This window comes from Drosophila innubila (genome assembly GCF_004354385.1).
Source record: "Drosophila innubila isolate TH190305 chromosome 3L unlocalized genomic scaffold, UK_Dinn_1.0 0_D_3L, whole genome shotgun sequence".
Classification (NCBI taxonomy): domain Eukaryota; kingdom Metazoa; phylum Arthropoda; class Insecta; order Diptera; family Drosophilidae; genus Drosophila; species Drosophila innubila.
In genome coordinates, this window is record NW_022995376.1 from 10,866,214 (window position 1) to 10,890,944 (window position 24,731).

Below are 24,731 nucleotides of genomic sequence, written 5' to 3' on the forward strand. Positions count from 1 at the left end.
ATATATGTACATGTCTGAGTACAGGCGTTATTTGCGTGAATGCGAACGCACTATCTAATCTTTGGCTGATTGGGCCATCGGGAGTGCTCTCTGTGCTGCTAAAGCGATTGATAACGTCGTTCAAATACAACTATGGCAATCGAGTATTGATGGTTAAAACGTTATTGCCAACTCTGGGATCGAGTTAGTTTGCCAACGCAATCGTTGACGTGCGGATGATGTGCAGAAATTGATTGAGAATCCAACGTGTATACGTGCTCCTCCAGTGTAAACAGTGTCAAGTGCCCCCAGGGAGAGACCAAGACAAATATAGAGAGAGAGATAGATCTACTCATAAGGATAAACCATAAACAAACACTTCATCATGGCCAGGTATACGAGTATGCCGGCAGCAACTTATCTAGACCAATAATTATTGGCCTTGTTTAAATGTTGTCTTTTTTTTTTGCTAACTGATTAAGAAACCAACTTGAGTGATGGTGTCAACTTTTCACATTTTAAGTGCTTACATCATGCTATCAATATCAGAACTTGTTCAGCAATTTCCGTTTGCATTTCTTAGCCACACCCAGATTTCACCTTCTAACTGTCAACTTAATCCAAAGAATGGCAAAAAAAATATATAAAACTCATTGCGTAATCAACGCATTTGGATTTAATTGCTAAGAGAGAGATATCAGAGAAGGGAGAGAGGTTGAAACGGCCCAATAAACTCTAGACCCAATAACTCTAGTCTTTCCTCCAGATATGAAATATATGGCATTGATAAGCTCAACTGTGAATTGCACCTGCCCAACACACACTTCTATTTATATTCAGGAATGTTTATATTATCTAAATAACTGAATATTTCTCTTATATGCATTACTCACAATTTGATCAATCTAATATGATAATTGTGGTAATAGCTTTTAAACGCATCTCCAGCTTAAATCTCCATTTCCTTAATCATGCGAATGCTATAAATTCTTGGCTGTCGTTTTTAGTGGAGGGCCAAAAGCCTTAACCAAATCTTATCAAATAATACGACTCTTCTGATTGTATATAAAATCGAACCTAGCGACATCAGGAATAAAAAGACCTTATGGCGATTAGCCAGAAATTACTTGAGTGCGCGGGCAGTTCCCATGAACTTAGAAATTATATTAAAAATTAAAAAAAAATATAGCACTTGTTAATAAAATCTCAGCCAGAAATTTAACCCTTATACCCAGACTTTCAATTATTAATTCTTGCTTTTATTCCTCCTTTTAGCCTCTCATTACCCAACATGGAGACGGGTCTGCACGAACGCGATCGTGCTGGAGTTCAGGACTTTGTGCTGCTCGAGAATTATGAGAGCGAGGATGCATTCATTGGCAATCTGAAGAAGCGGTTCCAGGAGAACCTCATCTATGTGAGTAGCCTGCACTTTGCTTTAATTCAAACTATACTTATTTCTCTCTCAATTATAGACCTACATTGGTCAGGTGCTCATCTCGGTGAATCCCTACAAGCAGCTGCCCATCTACTCCGATGCCCACATCAAGGAGTATCGCAACAAGCACTTTTATGAGATGCCACCTCATATGTTAGTTGAATACTCTTTCCAACTCTTGTTCCCATCTAAATGCTTCAATCTTCTCCAGCTTTGCGGTGACGGACAACGCTTTTCGCTCCCTCATCGAGGAGAATCGCGGTCAGTGCGTGCTCATCTCGGGTGAGAGCGGTTCCGGCAAGACGGAGGCTTCCAAGAAGGTCTTGCAATACATTGCCGCCTGTTCGGGTCACCAGACAACCGTTGAGGGCGTCAAGGATAAGCTGCTGAAGAGTAATCCCGTGCTGGAGGCCTTTGGCAATGCCAAGACGAATCGCAATGACAACTCCTCTCGCTTTGGCAAGTACATGGACATTCAGTTCGATTACAAGGGTGCTCCAATTGGTGGCAACATCTTGAACTATCTGCTGGAGAAGTCACGAGTGGTGGCCCAAACTGCTGGAGAGCGTAACTTCCACATCTTCTATCAGCTGGTGGCGGGTGCGGATGCCACACTGCTGCAGGAGCTGCGCCTGGAGCGTGCTCTGGTCAGCTACAGTTACCTGAGCGATGGGGTAGGAATTCTAAACATTATAATCCTTATGTACCCGGAACGCAACTAACTTGAAGCATCTCTCGACAGGTCAATGGCAGCGTAGCCAGCATCAATGATGCTGATAACTTCAAGCAGGTGCAGCAGGCACTGAGTGTCATCGATTTCAGCGGCGAGGAGCAGCGTGAGATCTTTAGCATTGTGGCGAGCATACTGCATCTGGGCAACATTGGCTTCAACGAGGTCGAGGGCAATGCCCAGGTGAACAATCGTGATCTGGTTGTCACCATCTCCCGCCTGCTCGGTGTCAATGCCAGCGAACTGGAAGCGGCGTTGACGCATCGCACCATCGATGCACGTGGCGATGTGGTGACTTCACCACTGAACCAGGAGCTGGCCATCTATGCCCGAGATGCCTTGGCCAAGGCTGTCTACGATCGCATGTTCTCCTGGCTGGTGCAGCGTCTGAACATCTCGTTGCAGGCGAAGGAGACGCGTGGAGCACGTAACAATGTCATGGGCATCCTGGATATCTATGGCTTTGAGATCTTCAAGCGGAACAACTTTGAGCAGTTCTGCATTAATTTCTGCAATGAGAAGCTGCAGCAACTGTTCATCGAGCTGACCCTCAAGTCGGAGCAGGATGAATATAGACGCGAGGGCATTGAATGGATTCCCGTGGAGTACTTCGACAACAAGGTCATTTGCAATCTGATTGAGGAGAAGCACAAGGGCATCATCTCGATTCTGGATGAGGAGTGTCTGCGGCCGGGTGAACCCACCGATCGCACCTTCCTGGAGAAGCTCACCCAGAAGCTGGCCGAGCATCATCATTATGTGTGCCACGAGAAGGCGCCAATCCATGTGCAGAAGATCATGGGACGTGATGAGTTCCGTCTGGTGCACTATGCCGGCGAGGTGACCTACAGCGTCAATGGTTTCCTGGACAAGAACAACGATTTGCTGTTCCGCGATCTCAAGGAAACCCTGAGCAAGGCGGGCAACGCCATTGTCCGCTCCTGCTTCCCGGAACAGGAGCTGCGCAGCAAGAAGCGTCCCGAGACGGCCATATCACAGTTCAAGACCTCGCTGAACAACTTGATGGAGATTCTGATGTGCAAGGAGCCCAGTTACATTCGCTGCATCAAACCCAATGATCTGCAATCGCCGGGCATCTTTGATGATCAGCTGGTGCTGCATCAGGTCAAGTATCTGGGTCTCATGGAGAATCTGCGTGTGCGTCGTGCCGGCTTCGCCTACAGACGCAGCTATGATCTCTTCCTGAATCGCTACAAGTGCCTGAGCAAGAACACCTGGCCCAACTACAAGGGAGCTGGCGGAGCAAAGGCTGCTGTCCAGTTGCTAGTCAAGGATCTGGGCTATGACAACGAAAAGTTTAAGATGGGCGAGACGAAGCTCTTCATCCGCTGGCCACGCACACTCTTCGACACGGAGGATGCCTACCAGGCGAAAAAGCACGACATTGCTTCAATCATTCAGGCACACTGGAAGGGTCTGCTCCAGCGCCGCAAGTACCTGAAGCTGCGTGCTCTGGTCATCAGTCTGCAGAGCTACTGTCGCCGTCGTCTGGCCCAGCAGGCGGCGAAGCAGCGTCGCGAAGCCGCCGACAAGATTCGTGCCTTCATCAAGGGATTCATAACGCGCAACGATCCGCCAAATGGATTCAATGAGGATTTCATTGCGAATACCAAGCGCATGTGGCTGCTGCGACTGGCCAAGGAGCTGCCCACCAAGGTGCTCGACAAAAGTTGGCCCTCAGCTCCTGGACATTGCCAGGAGGCGTCCACGTATCTGCATCGCTTGCACCGCCTGCATTTGGCCAGGATTTACCGCTTGAAGCTGACGCCGCAGCGTAAGCGACAGTTCGAGTTGAAGGTTCTCGCCGAGAAGGTCTTCAAGAATAAGAAGAACAACTATGCGGGCAGTGTTCCCGCCTGGTTCCAGGACGATCGTGTGCCCAAGGATCACATCCAGCGTGTCAATGACTTTGTGGCCAGCACATTTGGCAGCGAGCAACTCAAATATCAGTCAGTCTGCACAAAGTTCGATCGACATGGTTACAAGTCACGCGAACGCTTCATCCTGCTCAGCAACAAGGCTGTCTATGTCCTGGACGGCAAGAGCTACAAGCAGAAGCATCGCCTGCCTCTGGAGAAGATTGACTTTACGCTGACGAACCACAACGACGACTTGATGGTGATACGGATACCGCTGGAACTTAAAAAGGACAAAGGCGATTTGATCCTCATCATTCCACACATCATCGAGTTCTGCACCTACATCATTGACACTGTTGGCACCGCCAACATCGTTTCCATTGTGGACAGAGATTCGTAAGTGCCAAGGAACTCGGATCAATCTATGAGCTTAGTTACTAACTTAATACCGATCTTTTTAGGCTGGAACACAACGTGGTCAAGGGAAAGGGTGGTGTCATAGACATCCAAACGGGCTCCGAGCCGGGAATTGTGCGTGATAAGAGCGGCCATCTTGTTGTTGTAAGTAAATACAATGCGTAAACCCAATTTCTTTACTTACTATTTATTATTATCTCATTGCAGATTGCTGGTCAATAAGGAATTTAACACAAATACCTAATTAATGGCTTTAAATCAAACGACAATTGTTTTGTTACCTATATTCGTGTAATTTATACTGTATTTTTGTATTTTGTTAATGCAACGAGGCGTGTAATTTTGATTTTATATATGTATGTATTATGTTCCGCTATTAAACGTATGCAACTGTTTATATAAATCTTATATTTATGTGAGCTTATATTTAACTCCGTGTAGTTCTTTTTATGGGTACAAAATTAGGGATGTAGTGACGCTTATTTTTATATTTTGATTTAAATTATACGAACTCACCCCATTCATAGAAATTATCACCTTTATGCTATTCAATTTCGAATAAAAAAATTTATTTATTAATATTAAACTAAAAACATTTAAGCTGCGCGCCGTTGTCATTTTTAGATCCGCTATATCGATAATTATTCACATGAATCGTTAGCAGTTCTTCCATTCACAATGAACTGGACAGTGTGTACAGTTTGTAGAGTTTGCGGTCAGTATATTTATGAAATATTTTGGGCACACTTAGGAGGAGAAAATTTTGAATGTGGAGTAGAAACGTCGTTAACTTTAATACCTAAAATATACCACATCTTGTAATTAATAAATACTGATTCAGTACATGCTGCCAGATCGGAATATTTTGCACGGTGGCAGCCTTTGGGCCAAAACAGTGCTTTCAAACCAGTGGCAACTCTGCTTTTGCTCCTCCAGAAACTTTTACATAATCTTAGGGCCCTGCGCTTACAAATTCAGTGTAAATATTGTTTAAAACGTGTTGTCAATCGAAATTTATTGAACTTCATTCGCATTCCAGTTAATCCAAGATGTCGTTCACACAAGTCGCTCGTAGCTGCGGCCGATTCGCGGCTGCTCTGAGCACAGTTCGCATCGCTAGCGCCGTTGCTCAGACACAATCTCGGATGATGCACCGAGTTGCCGTGCCGGCCATAAGCACCATGCTAAGCCAAGTAAGCGCACCATGATCAATTTTATTGATTTGCATTTGCATAGGTGTATTTTCTTATTTACTGCACCCTAACCTCATTGTGAAAACCTTTGCGGGAGAATGATTGTGTATTAATATCAGCTGTAGATAGTTATTTTACCTAGTCGTTGATACGATAACCTTGCTTGATATTTGACACAGCTGGCAAAAATGTTGCATCACTTTTGTTTGGTGCAGAACATCTTTGTTTTGATCATTCTCGACGCACCGGCAAAGTGCTCAAAGGTTGAAATTAGTTGATCAATATTGATTCTTGCAGAAGTTCACAATGCGCAATTACTCGGTGAGAAATACCATGGAAGAAATTGAGCATCGTGTTTTGAAAGTCGTTTCCGCCTACGACAAAGTGACGGCCGACAAGGTAAACGATCTTAACAACAATCAATTAACATGGTTTGTTTTGTTCTTTTCTTTTTGGGCTCTCTAATATCCACATGTCCACATCCAGGACAACAGAGGGCGCTGGCAAACGCAATCGGTGCGCAGTTACTCGGCGAAACCGCCATTGTCGCTGAAGCTTATCAACGAGCGCGTCTTGCTTGTATTGAAGCTGTACGATAAGATCGATCCCAGCAAGGTAAAGACCAAGCTCATTGGCCAGATTTGCATTTGCCAGTTGCATCAAAAGAATAAGAACAAAACATTCCAAAACTTGAAAACATTCAGTTTTTAATGAGCTGCATTTCTATTTCGGTTCTAGCTTAACGTAAACTCGCACTTTATCAATGATCTGGGCTTGGACTCGCTGGATCACGTTGAAGTCATCATGGCCATGGAGGATGAATTTGGCTTTGAGATTCCAGATTCGGATGCAGAGAAGCTGCTCAAACCTGCCGACATCATTAAATACGTCGCTGATAAGGAGGATGTATATGAATAGATGTAATGCAAACCCATGAAAAGAATTACATTAATTTTAAATGAACGTCAAATTTAATTTGAATGATTGAATAAAAAACAACGTTAAACCAAATTGAAATCGATTAAACATTAGTTCACTGATCTCTAGTTCAATTCGCTCATATCTAGCGATAACGATAACTTTGACAGCTGGTTCCCACCAATAAGACACAGATTCAAAATGTCGGAAATAATTGACGAAATGTTGGCGGACCTTGGTAATTATTAAATAATAATAAGTGTAAGCTGTGATTAACTATTTGATCTGCAGTACTGACACGCCAGACTATGCAAAAACAGGTGGGCAAGATCGGTGAAATCATGGAAAAGTCCAACAAAACGCTGCTGCACATTGAAACACAAAATCTGCCGCCGCATTCGAGAACGATAACTTCGCCGCCATCTGATGAAGCTGCCGAGTCACAAAGCATTTTCAATCTAAAGCCAGAATGCGAGCAATCAATTGTAAAGATATTGGAACAATTTCATCTGCTGATGCAACAATCGGTGAACGGGGACAACAATTTAGGTGGCCCCAGTGCCCAAGATGCCTGTTTGACGTATCGCCATCACTCGGAATATTTGGGAAGCAGTGTGCGAAAGTTGGTGGCATTCTGCGATACAATGAACCAATTGAAACTGAATTTACAGATGCAGGAGGAACTGGACGAAGAGGACAAGGAGAACAACGAAGAGGAGTATTAACCGCAAATATATATTTAAAACGAATAAATTACAAATTAACTTATAGAATTAAGCATTGTTGTAGCAACTTATTTGCAATAGCGTGTAGGTGAGGATATCAACTAATATTTCCAGGCGTGCAACGGCAGTCTCTCTGGGATTGGCCACTTTGGAAAGGCTGTTCGTCCGCATATAGTTGAGTTGCTTCAGATTCTCGGCAATGCCAACCAGATTGGCCTCTTCGCTGGCTGTAAAGGCATCTGGTGCCTCGCGCTGTCCGGGCATAAGCTTTTCCAGCTGCTGAGTGAAGTTCTGTAACTGGTTGATCATTCCCATGTATTCCGATTGTCGATTTTTTAGAGCAGCTGTCTCCTCGTAGACATTTCGCAGCTTCTGTTGAAAGTTCTTAAAATCTGTATACACTTCTGCGGCTGTGCGCTCGTCCTCCTGCCGGGTAATGTTCAAGGATAAAGAGGGACTCGATGTGTTAATGGTTGTCTGATCCTGTGTGGTTGTATCGTTTCCTTTGAGTATTGTGGAATTGGCACGTTGCAGTTCACGCTTCTTGCTTATACGTTGCAAGTTGCTTGGATACGTATCCAGTACTTTAAATAACTCCGCATACTCTGCCACTGTGCCAAGTTTTTTGGTAGGTGTCGTTTGGGACGCCTCATCCTGCATGTGTTGCTGCAGATTCTTGAAGAAATCAGCAGGCTTTACTATCGATCTGGTTATGCACAGCTCCTTAAGGTTTATTGCATTTTCTTTAAAGTTTTTATCAAATTCCGACGAAAATTCACTAAAATCAAAGCCGACATCGCTGGGGTCCATTTTTTATCTGGTTGTAGTTTTTTTTTTAAATGTTGCTTTCAAGCTGGCTGTCAACTAGTGATGTGCAAACCTCGATAAACAGATTATTGTGAATGCGACGCTCTTTGAATTAATCTCGATGATAAATTCGACAATGCATCGACTTGATGAACTGTCAACTATCATTTATCGGTACTAAGAGGCGCGTGTTTTGAATATCAATTGCAAATAAATTTAAATTTACTAATCGCGCGCTTAACATTTTAACATTAACATCAGTCTGTTGTGAAAGTACTCGAATGAGTGTCGATTTAGCCGTATTCGGATTGTACGGTAAGTGAAAATTGTCCTCTGGGTATAGTATTGGCATGATACCAGATGCGTGTATCCACTAGAACTGCATCGCCTGGCTCCACATAAAAGAAGAACGACTGACATTGATGATCGCACTCCGGCGCAGGCGAGAGGAACCAGCTTTTATTGCCTCGCAGTTGCGCTTGCCACATTAGTCGCGGAATGTAGTCCAGCTATAAAGATTAATTAATACATATATCCATAAATTGTTTATCTAATGTGCTCGGGGTAACTTACGTGCATAACGGCGCCCTGCTCGTAGCCCATCAGAATAAAGTCCGTGTTCGGCATCTCTGCATCGACGGGCAGAAAATGTGGACGTGGGTACAACTTACGCAGCTCCGCCAGCACCGTGGGATGACAAACGCTCCAGCCCACAAACCAGGGAGCGCCCTCAGTGAGATTGGCGCGTCCCGGGGAGATGTTAAAAACGTCCCGCAATGACTTGAGATCAGAGCTAAAATGCTGGAATTGGCAGACAGCCTCCAAAGAGCCAGGCACACTGTCATACAGTTCCTTTATGTAACTATAGTTAAGATTCTGTTGTGCTGGCCAATGCGTCACTGCCTTCTTCACAATGATGGGCAGCGAGGAGTACGCATATCGTGCAAAGTCTTCCCGCGTTAGGTTTGGTAGGATCAATGGTCCAGTGACACCCTTGCAAAATTCACAGTCGCTAATTGGACGCGTTGCCTCCCAGACCAGATGATTGTTGGGTAGAAAGCAACGTACTCCTAGTAAAAATGATATGGTCTCGTAGAAGACTGGAGTCGCCACCAATATGAAGAATATGATGCCCAGCAGCCACAAGAGATTAAGACGGTTCTGATTGGTGTTCATGTCGCGTGCCTTACGATACGCTTCCTGCAGATCCGCTGTGGACACAAGGCCAGTCCGCAATGCATTCAGATGCAGTTCGTCCAGCTTGCCGATGAAATCATCGCCTAATCGCTCACGAACCGCTCGCAAGCGATTGCCCAGCGTCCCCATGGGACGACTTATGAACTAAAAGGGTAATTGATAAATTTATTAACATGTTTTATCGTTAATATTTTTAATTCTTACCAGAAACATGTCAACAAAGGCGCTTTGCTACTTTGCGCTTTGCTATCAAGTGTAATCTCATCAGCTGTTTATATTAGCGCTAGAAAGCATCGAAGCAACGGCTGTTTTGGTATCTATTCACTGAACTAAATGATCTAAAATCGGGGATTTAGTTCGTTCGTTCTCATTAGGGACTAGTTCAATAGAACTAGTCCGAGCGATTCGATACAGCTCTACTATGAACACAGCCATAAACAGTGCTGCCAACTCATCGGGGCCGGAAAAAGCTATATTAACATTTTAAAAAAGCTAGAAAATGTTCATAAAAATCCAGATAAAAAGCCATTATACTATTTAGTTGTTTGTAATATGATTCCAGTAATGAAAGACATTTGTCGATCTCAGTGTAAAAGCGTCCAATAAAGCTAGAATTCCCGTCACCCGCTAGATCACAATGTATTTCCGCATTTGGCATTCAAAAACGTCAGATCTGACGGGAAAAAGCTGACTTGGCAACACAGCCATAAATACTCTACCAATCATTTGGCTGATTGCTCTTTGCTCGGACGTAGTATCGCCCAGCAAAAAATTTAATTAATTCGATATTTTATTGGATTTGAAACCTAATAGTACAAACTCTATGTGACAATAGTACGATAATGTGTATTCTGTAGACAGTGAACTCAAGTTTTCATTCATCTTTTATCGCCGCTGCCCATCAAGAATCGTGACCCCAAAAAGCTGTCCTCGTGCACACTTTCTCTACATTTGATAGTGGTATATTGTGCAATAATAACAAAACCAAAAGATGTCTACGCAGGAAAAGGAAAAGGTTATACGTGTTGGTTCACGCAAAAGCGAGGTGAGTTATATACATACATATAATACATATGTGCATTCGATTTCAAGCGCATATTTTACTTAACTTTCATTTGAATTTCAATCACACTACTCGTCCGCTCATTCGTGCATTGTTTCCCTCTCTCACCTTCGCACCGTACCCATTTATGCAAGTCTTATAAGACTTGTTGCTTGCTCGCCCAGCAACTGCCAGTTTGTTGTTTTTGTTTTATTTTTTTTTATTTTGTGACGAACTGTGTTTTTTGGTTAAAGTTATACAATCGCAGCTCAGATCCGCACGGCTCTCACGCACAAACAACTTGTATTTGTTTGAGTGGCTGATGCTGCTGCTGTTGCTGTTGCTCTCATTAAGTTGCCGCAATCTGTGTAGTTGCCTTCCTCTCATGTCGCCCCCTTAGAAATAACGTTATTTATGAAGTTTGCATTTTTTTTTCTGTTTTTATTACTTCAAGTCGTGCTTGGTGCGGATTGGCTTGGCATGGCCTGGCTTCATCAAGGCCACAGTGTTGCTTGAATGCTCATACATTCGAAATTACTTTGCTAATTGACGTTTCGTTAATAAATATTTAAAATGCCATTGAGCACCAGCAGCGACAATCGTGTGACACCTTTAATTCCAATTGGAAAAACAACTTATTACTCTCTCTTTCGTCACCTTTTTCACTTAAAGTTCATTCACATTTAACATTTATGCACTTAAGATCCGTTTGCATATAAACCTATTTCAATTATCTCCACAATTTATGCATTTTAGATCCGTTTAAATATTTGCCCAACTCAATTATCTTTACTATCTCACTCTCTCTCTCTCTCTCTTGCAGCTGGCATTAATACAGACTAAACATGTCATTGGACGCCTGCAGAAACTTTATCCCAAGCAAAAGTTCGAGATACGTAAGTGAAAGTCTTCATAAACAGCAGATTTATCTCTACATAAGATGCGAAGAGTTCTTGCAGTTGTCATGCTGATCATGCTAGTAACAGTTACTTTATTATGCTTCACCATGACTCATGAACATTTTAACAAAATCAAAAAAAAAAAAACACTACTCGTGTTTACTCGTTATCTATTTCACGAATTCAAGTATAAAAATGTTTAGCTAAATTTGTCTTATCTCATATTGCGAGAAATTCAATATGATTACATAGTTTATAGCTTCTCAATACGTAAATATTTATAAGTAACAATCTACAGTTGATCAAGTTGTTGTTTGAAAAAAAAACAAAAATTAATTTAGTTAGTTTAACCAAATGCATTTCATAATTTCTATTGTACGATAAGGAACTTTTGTAACATAACATAAAATAAAATAATATAAAACGCTAAGGAGAATTCTGATTTTCTAAATGAAATATCTTAATCTTTTGTTTTGTCAAAACAATTATTTTATTAACTGTGTGTACATGTACAGTCGCTCACAGTATTTTTAACCCATTACTCTTACATATTTAAAATATAAAATGAGTTCAACTTATATGTGGGCAAAGTTTAGAAATGTTAAATAATGCTTAAACTTAAGCTAAACAATTTGGTTTTATTCTATTTATATTTAATATCTTAATTAAGCAATAAAAAAATACATGTTAAAAAATGAAGTAAAAAATGCTGTGAGCGACTGTATGTATGTATGTACATGTACATATATGTATAAGTATGTGGAGACGCGTATAATTTAAATTTTTTTTTTTTGCATTTGTTTTATGCGGCTCTTTCGCGTGTCTTTTGCCAAACTTTGCTCAATGTCAATGTCTGTTGTTGTTTTTGCTTTTTGCTCTCGTTTTCACACATGGTGAATACCTCTTACGATTGTTTTTACGATTAAAGCACACATTCACCTACTTTGTCTGTATTCCAGCAACTTAAGCAACGTGCTGCTGACATAATCTCAGAATCTATTACAAAATCTTTTTGCTCTTTATGTGATAACGCTATTCATGATATATTCTAGAGATTATGGTTTAAGGGATTTCTTTTATAATTCAACAATATGTTCAAGCTAATTTTGTTGTTTCAACTAACATAATTAAGCTATCTATCTATATCTCTAGTTTTATCTCAGTCATTATCTTATTAGCAACTGATTGCTAATCAATTGCAATGCCACAATCTGAGAATCTATAAACTATGCTATTTGCTGAATCATTTTTGCTATCATATTATGATTAACTCTTTAATTCTGCTTAAATACAAAATAAGATTTGATATTTGGAAGTGTTAAAGAGTTTTAGCAGGCAAAATCTAGTTAAAACCTGTTCATTTTAATATAAATGATAATTTTAGACTTTGCCCTCCTTGAATTTGCATATTAATTAAATGAAAAAAAGGAATTTTATTAGGTTCTCCCACTTCTTCATTCGTAATTGTGTTAACTAAACAATTAAGCTATCTAGTATATCTTGAGTTGCTTTATCTCAATCACCTGTCTATTTATAGAACCAAATTGTTAATCAATTGAAGTGCCATTTGCAGGCAACACGCAACATCCCGTTTAGATATAAATTCCTCCATATTCAAATGCAAAGTACAGTAGTCACTCTGCAATTAAAATGCTTCAGTTAATTATCATGCTCTTCTTTCTATAAGTGTTTTATATGTATAAATAGGATGTTTCGAATTGCTGGAATATTCTTTATAGCAATGGTCCACTTTAGTTACTCGTGCTGTATATGTAAATGAAATTGTTTGGCAAATTCAGTAGCTGATAAACTAAATACATAGTTTCCTCTATGCGGACACGATAAAAAAAAATAACGGAAAAGAAGAAACTTGATATCGTGCTATTTTGTATTTTGGAAAAGAAGCACAACTCGTAGTCGGCAATCAAGATTCGCGTGCCTGTTTTACTTGATTGCAAATACGCATTCTTATCAGTGAGAAATGACAACATTACACAATCAATTGTAGCATGGGAAAGTATGAATAGATCAAATATTTATTGTTTACTCTTTGAGATGATTTACAACCCATATAAAAAATCAATTTAACGAAGTATCTACTATCTAGATATTACACTCATAAAGAAAAAAATAATTATTAGTATTGTAAAACAATTGATATCAGAAAAATAGCACATTGGATGACTATCATCAATTGTGGCATGAAACGGCGTTGAAGAGATCAAATTCTAAATATATTCTCATCTTGAGGATTTACATATCATATAAAAACCTTTTATTGGGTTATCTATCGAGTGACGACATATTATATTCAACTCCCTAACTTTTGATATAAATTTTGTGACAAAAGATATTAGATAAGTAAATTAAAAAATATTTTACAAAATTGATATCAGAAGTTTTGACGGTTAAATATTAATTATATAATCTTCTTTTTGACTTACAGATACAATGTCCACCTTTGGGGATCGTGTGTTGAACGTTTCACTGCCAAAGATTGGCGAGAAGAGTCTCTTCACCCGAGATCTGGAAGATGCGTTACGAAATGGCGGTGTTGATTTTGTGGTGCATTCGTTGAAGGATCTGCCAACGGCGCTGCCAACAGGCATGGCAGTGGGTGCTGTCCTGGAGCGTGAGGATGCTCGAGATGCGTTGGTGCTACGCGAGAATTTCAAGGGTCACACGATTGCCACACTGCCCCAAGGCAGTGTCATTGGTAATTATTAAATCCATTTAGACAGTTGCAATTTCAGATAATCAGCTTCTCCTTTACAGGCACATCCTCGTTGAGACGCACGGCGCAAATCCGTCGACTATATCCACATTTGGTTGTCTGCGATATTCGCGGCAATTTGAATACTCGCCTGGCCAAGCTGGATGCCAAGGACTCGAAGTTTGCGGGCATTATACTGGCCCAGGCTGGATTGGTGCGCATGGGTTGGATGAGCCGCATCAGCCAGGTGCTCGAACCCACCGATATACTCTATGCCGTCGGTCAGGGTGCTCTGGCCGTCGAATGTCGCGCCAACGATGCCCAGGTGCTGACCATGCTGCAGAAGCTCATGTGCCTGAATACCACATGCCGCATCTTGGCCGAACGCAGTTTCCTCAAGACTCTGGGAGGCGGTTGCTCCGCTCCTGTTGCCGTGTGGAGCAATCTGAAGGGAGAGCCCAACAGCATCAATTCGAACAAGCAGTTCCAGCAGGAGGTGGGTCTGTCGTTGACGGGCGCCGTTTGGAGCCTGGATGGTGCCATCGAGATACGCGAGCACTTGGACTGTGCCTTAAACGAGTCGGAGATCGAGGAGCAGCGACGCAAGCGTTCCGCAAATGTCAACCAACAGCTCCTGAACAGCAACAACGACAGCAACAGCTGCGACTCGCCGCCAGCAACGAAACGGGCCAGGAATGGCAACAGTCAGTCTCCCAGCACTGACTCCGGTTCAGGCTCTGGCTCCGGGTCTGGTTCCGGCTCCGATTCGAGCTCGAATAGTCCACGGCAACAGGGCAGTCCGACGGTCATCTGCGAGGATGCCAATGTCACGGGCTACAGCATGGAGGAGCTGCTCGAGCGGCACATTGATTTGGCTCGCCAGTGTCCAGTTGTTGGTCACGACAACAACAATGCGAAGAACGGCAGCGGCGATGCTGGTGGCGGTGGCGATGCAGACGCCAGCAACGCCAATGCAGCAGCTGCTCATTGTCCGCTGCAGATGAACGTGGGCCAGGACTTCATGGGCGAGTGTCCGTTTGTCAGCAACGAGGCCAAGATCAACTACGCCAGTGTGGGGAAGTGTCCCGTCACTCACATGCCCACAACCGCCGCGTCGACGGTAATTCGCAGCAGTGGCGATGAGCCGGACAATGTGTCAACGGCGGCAACAACGTCTTCCAAGTGTCCATTTGCTTCGATGCATCAGGGCAGCGGCCTGGAACCTGCTCCAGAGAAAACTGGACACGGCAAATGCCCATTCCTGCAGAAGACGGTGCAAATGTTCGACTATGCCGACGAGGAGCAACCACAGCCGCAGCAACTGAAGCTGCCGGTGCTCATCGAGGATGTGGACAACCTCTTCTGTGGCCTTTTTCAACACGCCTGCTACAGCAGGGAAATCTATGTGAGGGCCAACAAACTGGGACAAACTCTGGCCGAGCATCTCATCAAGAAAGGTGCCCTCGATGTGATGAAGGTGGCACAGGCCGAGATTCACAGCAAGGTGGCGTCCTGAGATCCATCGATTGTTAAGCTGCCAATGACCAATATCACGATCATTGTTATCATCCTCATTCATGAGTACACATTAAGTAGAAAAGTGTAACTAGAAAATTGTTTTCAATATTTGTTTCGTTACGCGCGGGCTCTGCGTAAATGTTTTGTTGGGATTAGTCCTAGAATCATATATTGTATCGTAGAATATATTGCATGTAGGGTATCTATTTAAACAACATGCTCTGCTAGACACACTGCTCTCTTGTTGCATTGTTTTCCTTTGAAATTACATTGTCGCTTATTGTTTAAGTTTATCGCAAATAAAACAATAATTATTTATAACAAAATGTTGAATATTTCTTTATCACGATAAACAAGAATAATAAGTTTAAAATTTCTTTTTATTATAGTTTTGTACTATCAATACAAATAGATTCTAATTATAAAATTATAAAAATATTAACTCAGTCGGTGGTGGGCATCCTTCTTGGCCAACTTGTTCTCAACTTGTTTTCATGCTACCTGGAAAATTCTAAAAATTGCACAGTTTTTTGAATATTTAAAATGCAGATTTTGCCTATGCGTTTCTAGAACTCACTTTAAATAAACTTATGCTTCTTTTTGAGGTGTGAGCTCAGGAAATTGGGTGCGGCAAAGATCTTGTCGCAGTTCTTAACGCCACATGGCAATCCATCAGCATCCGCTGATTGGCAATTTTCAAAGTGACTGACGAATTCCGAACTGTCGGCGAAGTTCTGCTCACACTTGCGACAGTTGAGAGTTGGAGTGTGCTTCTTTCTGATATGTGAGTCCAAACGTTTGCGGGAGCTCACCACCTTGCTGCAGTGATTGCAGCTTAGCTGCGAATCGGACATATCTTGGGACTCGAGCATTTCACGCTTGTGCGGCTTTGGATTGATGTTGATCTCGTCGAGCAGTTCAATAATCTCACACTCGGACTTCTTCTTTTGTTTCTCTGGCTTTGATTTCTTCACCGGAGTGTTTTGCAGCTCCTCCTCATGCTCTACGATGTCCACTTGTGATGATTCCGACTTGCGTTTGTGTGACTTCTTTTTTATGCCGTTGATCATTGGAGTCAGCTGTGAAGTGTCAAGCACATCTGATGCCTTCTTGGACTTGGTCTTCTTGCTGGGCGTGTCTGCAACCGGCTCTTCAATAGCTATGTCGTCCACCTGAATGGATGTGATGTCTGCGTCTTCTTCCTTGTTAATTTCCTTTGATTTTTTCATGCTTGGTGACTCGGCTGCTTTGAACACTTCTTTCAGCAGACTGGAAACGTCATCTTTCTTGCTTTCTTTCACCTTTTTCTTTGTTGGCGACTCAGTTGGCTTCACCGATTCATTCAGCTGACTGGGAGTAACTGCGTCCTCTTTGTTGGTCTCTTTGCTTGTCGTCTGCTCCATGACCTCCAACTTGTTTTCCTTCTTGGCCAGCGGTGACTCGACAATGCTCACATCAATTGTCTTACGACGAATCGGACTTTTTTTGGGCTTCGGCATTTTGACGGCGATGGACAACGGACGGACATCGATGGTCTTACGACGCGCTGGAGTCTTAGTTGCCTTGTTCTGGTCCTGGTCTCCGCAGTGCTTATTCAAGAAGTGGCGATCCCTTGCAGTCTTGTACACAAAAGTAGCGTCGCATGCATCACACTTGAAGATCTTGGGCTTCTCAATGCTGTGGACTACCTTCAAGTGATCCTGAAGGTTTTTCGCATACTTTAGCTCCATGTTGCAAAAGTCGCATGTGAACACCAGTTGTATTTGTTGTGCCTTCTGTTGCTCCTCGTTGGGCTTTGGTGTGGATGAATTGGTGTCCTTAATGGCAAAGGTATACTCAGCATTGAGTATGGGTTTTGGCTTTGTTGTTGGCTTCAGAGCAGTGAGCACAGCCAGTTCTGCATCTCCAGTTTTTGACGCCTCTTTTTTAGCCTCTTCATCATTCTTCTTCTGGACTACGCCGTGAGTCTCCAAATGTTTGTTTAGGGTTTTTAATACCCCAAAGGATTTGGGGCACATACTGCAGTTCAAGATGCGTGGACGCTTCTGTCCATGATTTTCACGCAGATGACGCTTGTACTTCGCTGGGAAACTGGTCTTATAATCGCACAGTTTGCATTCAAAGTCATTCGATGCCTCTGGGATGTCAATGACCTCGTCATCATCGCTATCGTCCTCACTGTCAGGTATAGGATTAGCGCTGTTGCCAAACAGTTGAGTCAAATCCTTGTATTTCTTAGGCACTTCCTTGGCCGGAGTCAGCTTAATCACATCCTTTAGACTATCTTCTAAGTTGTCCTTGAAACTGACTTGCAGTTCCTTTGGCTGCTTCTTAGGACTGTCAGTTGTTGTCACACTAGGAGTGTTTTGATCTTTGTTGCTCTGCGGCTGCTTAGTCGGACTAGACTCAGCCTTGCTGGGAGTGCTTGACTGTAGTTGCTTGACTTTAGCTTGCGGCTTTGTTGTTTTGGTGTTTTGCTGTGCTCCATTTGTAATTGGCGCGCTTTTTATCGGCGTGCCTTTGGCTTTCGACGGCTTAACCTGTATCTCTTCCACATGCACCTCCTCTACCTCGCTATCAGAAACTGGTGGGACAACCTCTTTTTGAATTTCCACAGCTTTTTTTTGAGTACTCCCCAATAGATTTGTGACCATGTGCCCGACCTTTTCAATGACTCCTGTGGTGGCAAGCAACGTGGAGGTGCACATGCCGCACATTTTAATGGGCGTGCTTACAGGAATCTAAAGTAGAGATTACATGTCACATGTTTACACTTTCTATATTTTCTTGTATTTGACTGTACTTACTGTGCATTGAGCGACGGTTTGTAGAATGTCAATAATCTTACTGCCGGCAAATTGCATCCTAGTTGTATATATCTGTTTTCCTTCTATTTCTGTTTTGCAATAATTGCAAAGTATTAATTCTTTTTTGCTGCTCATTTTAATATATTTTTTTAAAGAGATATTTAAAAAATTGGAGTAGCACGTTGTTTCTGTTCTGCTTCTTCCCGTTTCTGTGACCCACTGATTGCTTACGTTACGTTGCTGACGCGCGTTAACAGAAAATGAATTGTGAAACTGTTAATAACAGTGAGCGCACAAATGTTGCCTAATAAAAATGCAGCCCACGTTTTTAATTTCCAGGCAAATACAAAAGTTTGAACAGTTAAACTTGCTTAAATGTGGCCAATTAATGACAATTATGTGTCACAGGTAGACCAATTTAAAGAAAAAGCGAAAAATGAGCAGTGTGTTTGAATTTAACAGTTACTAAAATGGCAGCTCTTATGTAATGTTAGAATTAACATTTGACGTAATGTTAACGCAGGCAAAGTTGCGTATGCGATAAATACACTTGCAGTTATCGACTCCAGATCTGGTTCATGTCGAGAACTATCGTTTGCTCACAATATATCGATAAGAAGCAGTCGCAAGAATGGTTCATCGATAGTTGATTCCGTAAACAACCACAACCTATCGACCGTTTGAACTTAAATTAAAAGCGAAATTGGAATTTAAAAACTACATTTTTAAATGATTGTTTTCTTTTGCAAAATGATTATAGTTATTGAAACCATTTAAATTATATATAAACAAAATGTGGTAAATATTTATGAATGCTTATCGGCTAATCAAATAGAGCGCCTACTTCAAAATAACGAATTTTGACTTAGCGCCTCAGGGCAAATATACCTTGTTACCATTTTAATTAAGGCAGAAACGTGCCTGTAAATGTAGAAGCTTATCTCTGGGCCAGTTGTTCGGCTTGGCACTCGTTAAGCCTAATTGTCGCCACATTTGGCACTAGACGCAAGAGTCGTTGGACTTTTCGAGGCAGTCTCTCTCCGTTTCCATTTGCATTTTTGGCATGGAATTCAGATTCCGATTCCGCTTGACAGTAATTACGTCCGAATGGCTCAAGTTCGTACAACAAATTTTTGATTTTAATGAAGGTCACACAAACAATGCTCATTCCTAATGCCTGCGAATAAATTGTTAAATTGTTGATTGATTTCTGGCAAACAAAATTAATAAACAAAGTGAGCGCCACCACTTTACAGTAGCCATTTACTGCCAAAGTACGGCATATTGACTATTAAAATTGCTCTGCAGTGCAGTTAATGGCAGGGAATCACTTATTTGCCAAAATATAAAAAAATTTATAGTAAATGTTAATGATAAGCTTAGCAATTGGCCACATTGAGAATTCCTCATCTTGAGGAATATGTTTGCCTTCAAAAGCATTTGAAGTTGTACTTGAACTCTATCACGCAATTTTCAAGTTCGAATTAGAAATAAATTCACAAGTTATCTGGAAGGAGACTCCCAGCTGAAAATCGAGTAATATTCATCATATCGTTATTATTTTTATTAATGTGGGCTACTGAGGCTCGTCTGTCTCTCTGGCTTGCCTGTAATTGAGTGCCCTGCTGTCTTTGCTATTGTAAACTTGATTTGCTTAACCCGATCAACGTAGACCTGACCTCCAGGCCTGGCCAACTCAGTGGCTCTAACTATGGTTGTTTTGCCTGCTTCCTCTGCTGTGTATTGCGGTTGGCATTGTGTGTTAAGGCAGAATACTCCATAATGGAAACCAAAATAAATATAGAAATAGAAAAAAGAAACAGAGTCAGAGTTTCTCTAGATGTGAAATCTGCCAGGCAAAGGCCTCAGGGCCAAGCAAATTACAACAGCGACTGGCGGTCGTCCGGCTATGGTTAAAGCTGTTTGCTTTATGCCGTAATTGAGTTCATTATCATAATAACCCATTGACCAACTTGTCAACTCAACAATAGCTGTAAACTTGGCCAGCTAGAGGGTGGAGGGGATTTATTCTTTTTTGGGTGAAACGAATATTCTACATCAAATATTTGACGTCATCTTTGAGTTTTGGTTGGAATTTGTCACATGCAATCGATACACGGATTTGATTAATTATCAAAGAGCCAGTGACATTAAATGCTGCGTTTAAGCAATAAATTAAATTAATACAATTAAACGTTTACAGAATTAATGGACTGTCGTTAAGCATAAACAACAAAATCGTGTGCACACTTGACCCAAACTTTTTATGCCCATTTTAAAGGCTATGCGGGTTTCAGCCAAGTTAACTCGAGTCGACTCAAGTCGAGACGGATTGGGTTCTAAACGGAGCCAATTTTTGCTTAAAAATGCTCTGGCAAAACGACCTTTTGGGGTACTCAATGCAAAAAGTTTCTCCATAAACCTTTATTTTTGTAGTTATGTTTTTGCTGTCGACTTCCCACAGTTGCGGAAGTTAAACTTAAAGTTATCTAATTGTTAGCCATTATGTCTTTACATTTATAAATAAAAACCTTAATTCTGTGTGGAGAATTATTTTAAAAATAGAATTATAGCTTTGTATTCCCCTCTACATTTATACCTGTACTCGAATCGAATTTCTAAAAATAAGCTATGAATAAGAACAGAGCAATGAGACGTTGAAAAAGAAGAACAATAACAAAGATAATGAAATTGAACGTTTATTTAGCTAATAAATCTGTGCATCAAATATAATTAACAAACATTATGAGTTGAAATTACGAAATCAATTTATATACTTACATCTACATATATATCTTTCATCTGATGTTCCTAGCTAGCCAACAATTTCAGTGTTGTGAAACTATATAAAGAAACGTTCCAGTGACCTGTTTTATGATCGATTTTCAAGTCATTAATTATTAAAACAAATGCGGAAGCCATTTAAATATAAAAAACTATGAATCAAAACTACTTTGTAATGTTATTTAATTATTTATTATCTATTCTAAGACAGAAAACAGCCTCCACAAAAGCCAAATAAATGGCATAACTTCTCAAACTTCTCACTTCAATAACAAAAGGTAAAGATCGAGAAGCCAGAATCAATATGAAATACACCAGATGCCGCTGTCGTTTTTGACTTGGTGTCGATGCCACTAACAATATCATTAACAACAAAGAGACCAACAACAACTTAAGGTATGACAATAATAATAATAAATTTGCCAACATCATTTTGCAGCGATTAATGAAAAGCAAGCGCAAAACGCAGGCAAGAAAAAATAAACAAAAAAATCATTCAATAAAATGTTTAAGAGTTGTGAATAAAATATTTATTAAAGAAATACGCATTGTTATTGCTCTAGTTGTTCTCTTTATTTAAATTTTGGACTTGGGATTTCAAAGCAAACAGTCTAAAAAATTCACTCACATTTCATAAGGACGAAGTTCGAAAGAAAAAAATAAAATATTGCAAGCTGCTCCATCTAAAATACAGGGTATTTATTAGTCGAGCATTACTTCCCTTATTAAACGGTTAAGTATCCATTTCGTGTCTTTACTGCTTCTAAAGACATAAATCTTCTTTATGGTCCAACTAAAGTTAATTTAAGCCCTAATGAAAATGGAACCACTCCGTTAGTGCTGCCTGCATGTGGTATTCATAAGAAGTCGCACTTCCGGGTCAAGCGTTAGTTAGTTTTAGGGCGTCAAAGTGCCTTTAGCTTCGGGTCGCGTGTTGTGCTTGCTTAGATTTTTGAGCTTGGACCCGCTGAAAAAGCGAACATTAAATATGTATTCATTAGTTAATTGTTTTGTTTTGCAGCTGTGACAAATAATTTGTTTTACCCCTCTGTCAGTCCCCTCCCCCTGTACCACATGAAATGTGATTAATGATTGTTTGATTTTTCGAATATTTCGGCAGCATGCCAAAGATGCAAAGATCAAATGGGTACTGTCGAATTAGCCTTAATTGTTGACGGCATTTTGCTGTCATCATTCTGGTGAAACGCGCAAAAATGCGAAATCTCAAATGGATCGTATCGTATTGGATCGAACCGGATCGTTGGAACTGGCAAAGAGGCGTTGTTGCTCCGGGCAGAGTATATAGTATCTTTTGGCGGTATACTTGAGGAAAGGCGTAATCTCTCGTTCCGCATTGCTGTCAATCAATAAATCATCGATGGCTTCCATCAACATCACAGTACTGCAATTAACTCTTAGCTCAAAGATTAGTCATGAACTAGAATTAATAATAATAATTTAGAATAAGTATTATTCGTTTATTGAAATTCCATTGGAAACTATACAAATCTGTTACGCAAGGTGCCTTCCAAATGGAGCATAAAGCATACAACAATGACAAGTCACTGCTCGTCGATTCGTGTTGAGTTTTGTTTAGTTTCAGTGTGCGAAGTGTTTCAGAATTTCTAATGAGCTGGAGAACCTTCGCCTGGGCTTGGGCCTGGGCTGTTATTTCTAGAACTCGCAGCAATTTGTTGTTAACCGAAAACAATAATTGTCAGGCATAATGATAAAAGCGACAACAACAACAATAACTATAATAGTAGACACAATTACCCATATTTTGTTTAATGTTCTGCGTTGTTTTTGTTAAGGCTACGTGCGCGAGGGAAGTTCAATGTCATCTCGTCAGCTACAGGAAGCATTAAGCCAAAATCTAAACTTAACTTAACTCAACCCTGGCCGCCTTATCAACGCCTGGCCTAACCTTATCAATATCAATATCAACATCAATGCCTCGAGATCAGCGTCGAGAACTGAATTTTTAACTGTCATTTAGCAATCTGTTTTGCTACTGTTTCATGTTTTTATTTTTTTTTTTTGTATTCTGTTAGATTTCGCATAAAAGCTCAATTAATTATTGAAGCAGATCTTGAAATGTTTTCAGTTTCGATTTCTGCACAGTTCATTAAGATTGAAATTTATGAATGATCTTTGGCAAGTTTATAGTTTCAATGGTGGCTTATCAAATATCGTGCAATTCATTACAAATGCTGAGCTCGTTTATATAACAAACAATTCGCATTGTAAATGTCTGGCTTAATGGATTCATATGGGCATCAATCATATTCAAATTTTTCGATTTCAATTTTAAATTAAGCACAGCTTAGGATTATTCATTTAGGCTATCTAATATTGCTTTAAATTGACCAGAATTTAATAGATTTATATGGTTTTTTGATTAGTAATCCGTATATTATTAATTTATTTTACAAAATTTAATTTAATATTTCATTTGTCATAGACGTTAAACAATTAAATAAATATTATGGTAGTTCGATCCTTCACTTTCATACATATTTGTGTTAATTGGTGTGAAATTATTCACTGCTTCATTGGTCACCACAGCCAACTAACTTCCGGTAGTGCAAACACTCATCGCACACTTCAATTGAACAGTCATAACAAAAGACTTAGGCAACGAACTTGCCGCTGGGTTCTACAAGTAGACATCAAGTGAAAAGCGCTGACAATAAGCTGACCTCTGAGTTCCAAGAAAATACACTCGCAACTGAATTCGGTAGCTAAGCAAACGTATTCTCCCTCCAGCCCTGCCTCTTTCATCATTGGTAGCTTTGTCACGTATGCGTAAATCGAATCAAATATCGAATGAAATGAACTGAGAATTTCGAGTGAACGTGACAACGGCCGTGGTTGTATGGAGTCGCCGTCCCGTCGGCTGCCACGTCATCAGGTGCACGTCATCGTCAACGGAATGCAAGGCAATAAGAATTCGTCGCGCTCTTGTGGCTGTCCCTCGTCTAGACTCTGCCGCCAATGAGACAGCTCGGAGAGTTCGGAAGCTCGGCCAGCTCAGTGCACGTACATAACTAGCTAAATTTGAATTAAATGAAAAATTGATGAGTTGCAAGCAGCGAATTTCGAAGCTTGTCGCGTTTATTTGGCCATTAAACGCCTCGAGTGTCGTCCCATTGAGCAGTTGACAGTTGACGTTTGTCGTTGCCCGACTTCGGCGATTCATCACTTTACGCGCAATGTTGTAAGCCATATAACGAAACAGTTAACACTTAACAGTTGAAGAAAAACCCTTTTGCTAGGCGTGGTTATTTTTAAAGTGCCTGAAACAAAGTGCAAATCATTTGCCAAAATTATAAAACTCAATTCAAGTGTATTTCCAGACGAAAATAACAACAACAAGGCAAGTATAGTTGTGCACAACACCCACAAGAATACAATACAATAAATTAGCAATAAAAACAAAACAAGAAGAAGCAGAATAGTCGCGTTTATTAGTAGCAATTTATGCGTATTTATAAATAAAACTATTCATTATTTAATTATACATTTGATGGGTTCGCTATAAACAAGCGACTTCAGGCGAAAAATTTAGTTAAAATAGCGAAAAAACTGGAAATAATTCATAAACAATCACGTTCATTGACCAACAAATACAACAACGACAACAACGTCGACGTCACGCTCAACTCTCAAGCAACCAACAAA

General features: G+C 40.8%; 7 protein-coding genes across 11 annotated transcripts; 4 read left to right on the forward strand and 3 right to left on the reverse strand.

Moving 5' to 3' along the window:
• Window positions 1-145: 145 nt before the first annotated feature.
• LOC117786780 (unconventional myosin IC) lies at window positions 146-4,875 on the forward strand. The gene is made up of 7 exons (XM_034625163.1): window positions 146-372; window positions 1,255-1,396; window positions 1,455-1,570; window positions 1,629-2,091; window positions 2,160-4,423; window positions 4,489-4,588; window positions 4,652-4,875. The coding sequence occupies exons 1-7, from the start codon at window positions 365-367 to the stop codon at window positions 4,664-4,666; spliced, it is 3,108 nt and encodes a 1,035-aa protein (XP_034481054.1). The 5' UTR covers window positions 146-364; the 3' UTR covers window positions 4,667-4,875.
• Window positions 4,876-5,315: 440 nt separating this feature from the next.
• Window positions 5,316-6,654, forward strand: LOC117786871 (acyl carrier protein, mitochondrial). Of its 4 annotated transcripts, XM_034625290.1 has the most exons (5): window positions 5,316-5,423; window positions 5,484-5,637; window positions 5,935-6,021; window positions 6,124-6,252; window positions 6,376-6,654. In XM_034625290.1, exons 2-5 carry the CDS (start codon window positions 5,494-5,496, stop codon window positions 6,553-6,555), a joined length of 540 nt encoding a protein of 179 aa, XP_034481181.1. In that variant the 5' UTR covers window positions 5,316-5,423; window positions 5,484-5,493; the 3' UTR covers window positions 6,556-6,654. The 4 variants fall into 4 exon arrangements, with proteins under 4 accessions (XP_034481181.1, XP_034481177.1, XP_034481179.1 ...); XM_034625286.1 differs by lacking the exon at window positions 5,935-6,021 and having other exon boundaries at window positions 6,376-6,555; XM_034625288.1 differs by lacking the exons at window positions 5,316-5,423; window positions 5,935-6,021 and having other exon boundaries at window positions 5,494-5,637.
• A 62-nt stretch (window positions 6,655-6,716) lies between these two features.
• LOC117786870 (augmin complex subunit msd1) lies at window positions 6,717-7,332 on the forward strand. Its single transcript, XM_034625285.1, has 2 exons — window positions 6,717-6,793; window positions 6,847-7,332. The coding sequence occupies exons 1-2, from the start codon at window positions 6,757-6,759 to the stop codon at window positions 7,278-7,280; spliced, it is 471 nt and encodes a 156-aa protein (XP_034481176.1). The 5' UTR covers window positions 6,717-6,756; the 3' UTR covers window positions 7,281-7,332.
• Window positions 7,275-8,114, reverse strand: LOC117786850 (augmin complex subunit msd5). The gene has a single exon (XM_034625261.1). It carries the CDS (start codon window positions 8,088-8,090, stop codon window positions 7,329-7,331), a length of 762 nt encoding a protein of 253 aa, XP_034481152.1. The 5' UTR covers window positions 8,091-8,114; the 3' UTR covers window positions 7,275-7,328.
• Window positions 8,115-8,278: 164 nt separating this feature from the next.
• Window positions 8,279-9,559, reverse strand: LOC117786834. Its single transcript, XM_034625243.1, has 3 exons — window positions 9,489-9,559; window positions 8,661-9,428; window positions 8,279-8,596 (listed from the first exon to the last, which is right to left on the reverse strand). The coding sequence occupies exons 1-3, from the start codon at window positions 9,495-9,497 to the stop codon at window positions 8,381-8,383; spliced, it is 993 nt and encodes a 330-aa protein (XP_034481134.1). The 5' UTR covers window positions 9,498-9,559; the 3' UTR covers window positions 8,279-8,380.
• A 455-nt stretch (window positions 9,560-10,014) lies between these two features.
• Window positions 10,015-15,782, forward strand: LOC117786801. The gene is made up of 4 exons (XM_034625196.1): window positions 10,015-10,329; window positions 11,150-11,222; window positions 13,672-13,941; window positions 14,001-15,782. Exons 1-4 carry the CDS (start codon window positions 10,276-10,278, stop codon window positions 15,452-15,454), a joined length of 1,851 nt encoding a protein of 616 aa, XP_034481087.1. The 5' UTR covers window positions 10,015-10,275; the 3' UTR covers window positions 15,455-15,782.
• A 36-nt stretch (window positions 15,783-15,818) lies between these two features.
• Window positions 15,819-18,508, reverse strand: LOC117786786 (zinc finger protein CG2199). 2 transcript variants are annotated; one of them, XM_034625175.1, is made up of 3 exons: window positions 18,264-18,508; window positions 16,034-18,197; window positions 15,819-15,957 (listed from the first exon to the last, which is right to left on the reverse strand). In XM_034625175.1, exons 1-2 carry the CDS (start codon window positions 18,396-18,398, stop codon window positions 16,035-16,037), a joined length of 2,298 nt encoding a protein of 765 aa, XP_034481066.1. In that variant the 5' UTR covers window positions 18,399-18,508; the 3' UTR covers window positions 15,819-15,957; window position 16,034. The 2 variants fall into 2 exon arrangements, with proteins under 2 accessions (XP_034481066.1, XP_034481064.1); XM_034625173.1 differs by having other exon boundaries at window positions 15,819-15,967; window positions 18,264-18,507.
• Between the last annotated feature and the right edge of the window lie 6,223 nt (window positions 18,509-24,731).

Coding starts and splice junctions, on each gene's coding strand:
- LOC117786834 (XM_034625243.1), bottom strand. Junction 8,597..8,660: donor AGCAGGGCGCCGTTATGCAC/GTAAGTTACCCC, acceptor TAATCTTTATAG/CTGGACTACATTCCGCGACT.
- LOC117786870 (XM_034625285.1), top strand. CDS start 6,757: ATGTCGGAAATAATTGACGAAATGTTGGCGGACCTTG. Junction 6,794..6,846: donor CGAAATGTTGGCGGACCTTG/GTAATTATTAAA, acceptor TTTGATCTGCAG/TACTGACACGCCAGACTATG.
- LOC117786786 (XM_034625175.1), bottom strand. CDS start 18,398: ATGAGCAGCAAAAAAGAATTAATACTTTGCAATTATTGCAAAACAGAA. Junction 18,198..18,263: donor AAACCGTCGCTCAATGCACA/GTAAGTACAGTC, acceptor TCTCTACTTTAG/ATTCCTGTAAGCACGCCCAT.
- LOC117786850 (XM_034625261.1), bottom strand. CDS start 8,090: ATGGACCCCAGCGATGTCGGCTTTGATTTTAGTGAATTTTCGTCGGAA.
- LOC117786780 (XM_034625163.1), top strand. Junction 1,397..1,454: donor TCCAGGAGAACCTCATCTAT/GTGAGTAGCCTG, acceptor TCTCAATTATAG/ACCTACATTGGTCAGGTGCT. Junction 2,092..2,159: donor ACAGTTACCTGAGCGATGGG/GTAGGAATTCTA, acceptor ATCTCTCGACAG/GTCAATGGCAGCGTAGCCAG.
- LOC117786871 (XM_034625290.1), top strand. CDS start 5,494: ATGTCGTTCACACAAGTCGCTCGTAGCTGCGGCCGATTCGCGGCTGCT. Junction 5,638..5,934: donor TAAGCACCATGCTAAGCCAA/GTAAGCGCACCA, acceptor TGATTCTTGCAG/AAGTTCACAATGCGCAATTA. Junction 6,022..6,123: donor TCGTTTCCGCCTACGACAAA/GTGACGGCCGAC, acceptor GTCCACATCCAG/GACAACAGAGGGCGCTGGCA.
- LOC117786801 (XM_034625196.1), top strand. CDS start 10,276: ATGTCTACGCAGGAAAAGGAAAAGGTTATACGTGTTGGTTCACGCAAA. Junction 10,330..11,149: donor TTGGTTCACGCAAAAGCGAG/GTGAGTTATATA, acceptor TCTCTCTTGCAG/CTGGCATTAATACAGACTAA. Junction 13,942..14,000: donor GCCCCAAGGCAGTGTCATTG/GTAATTATTAAA, acceptor TCTCCTTTACAG/GCACATCCTCGTTGAGACGC.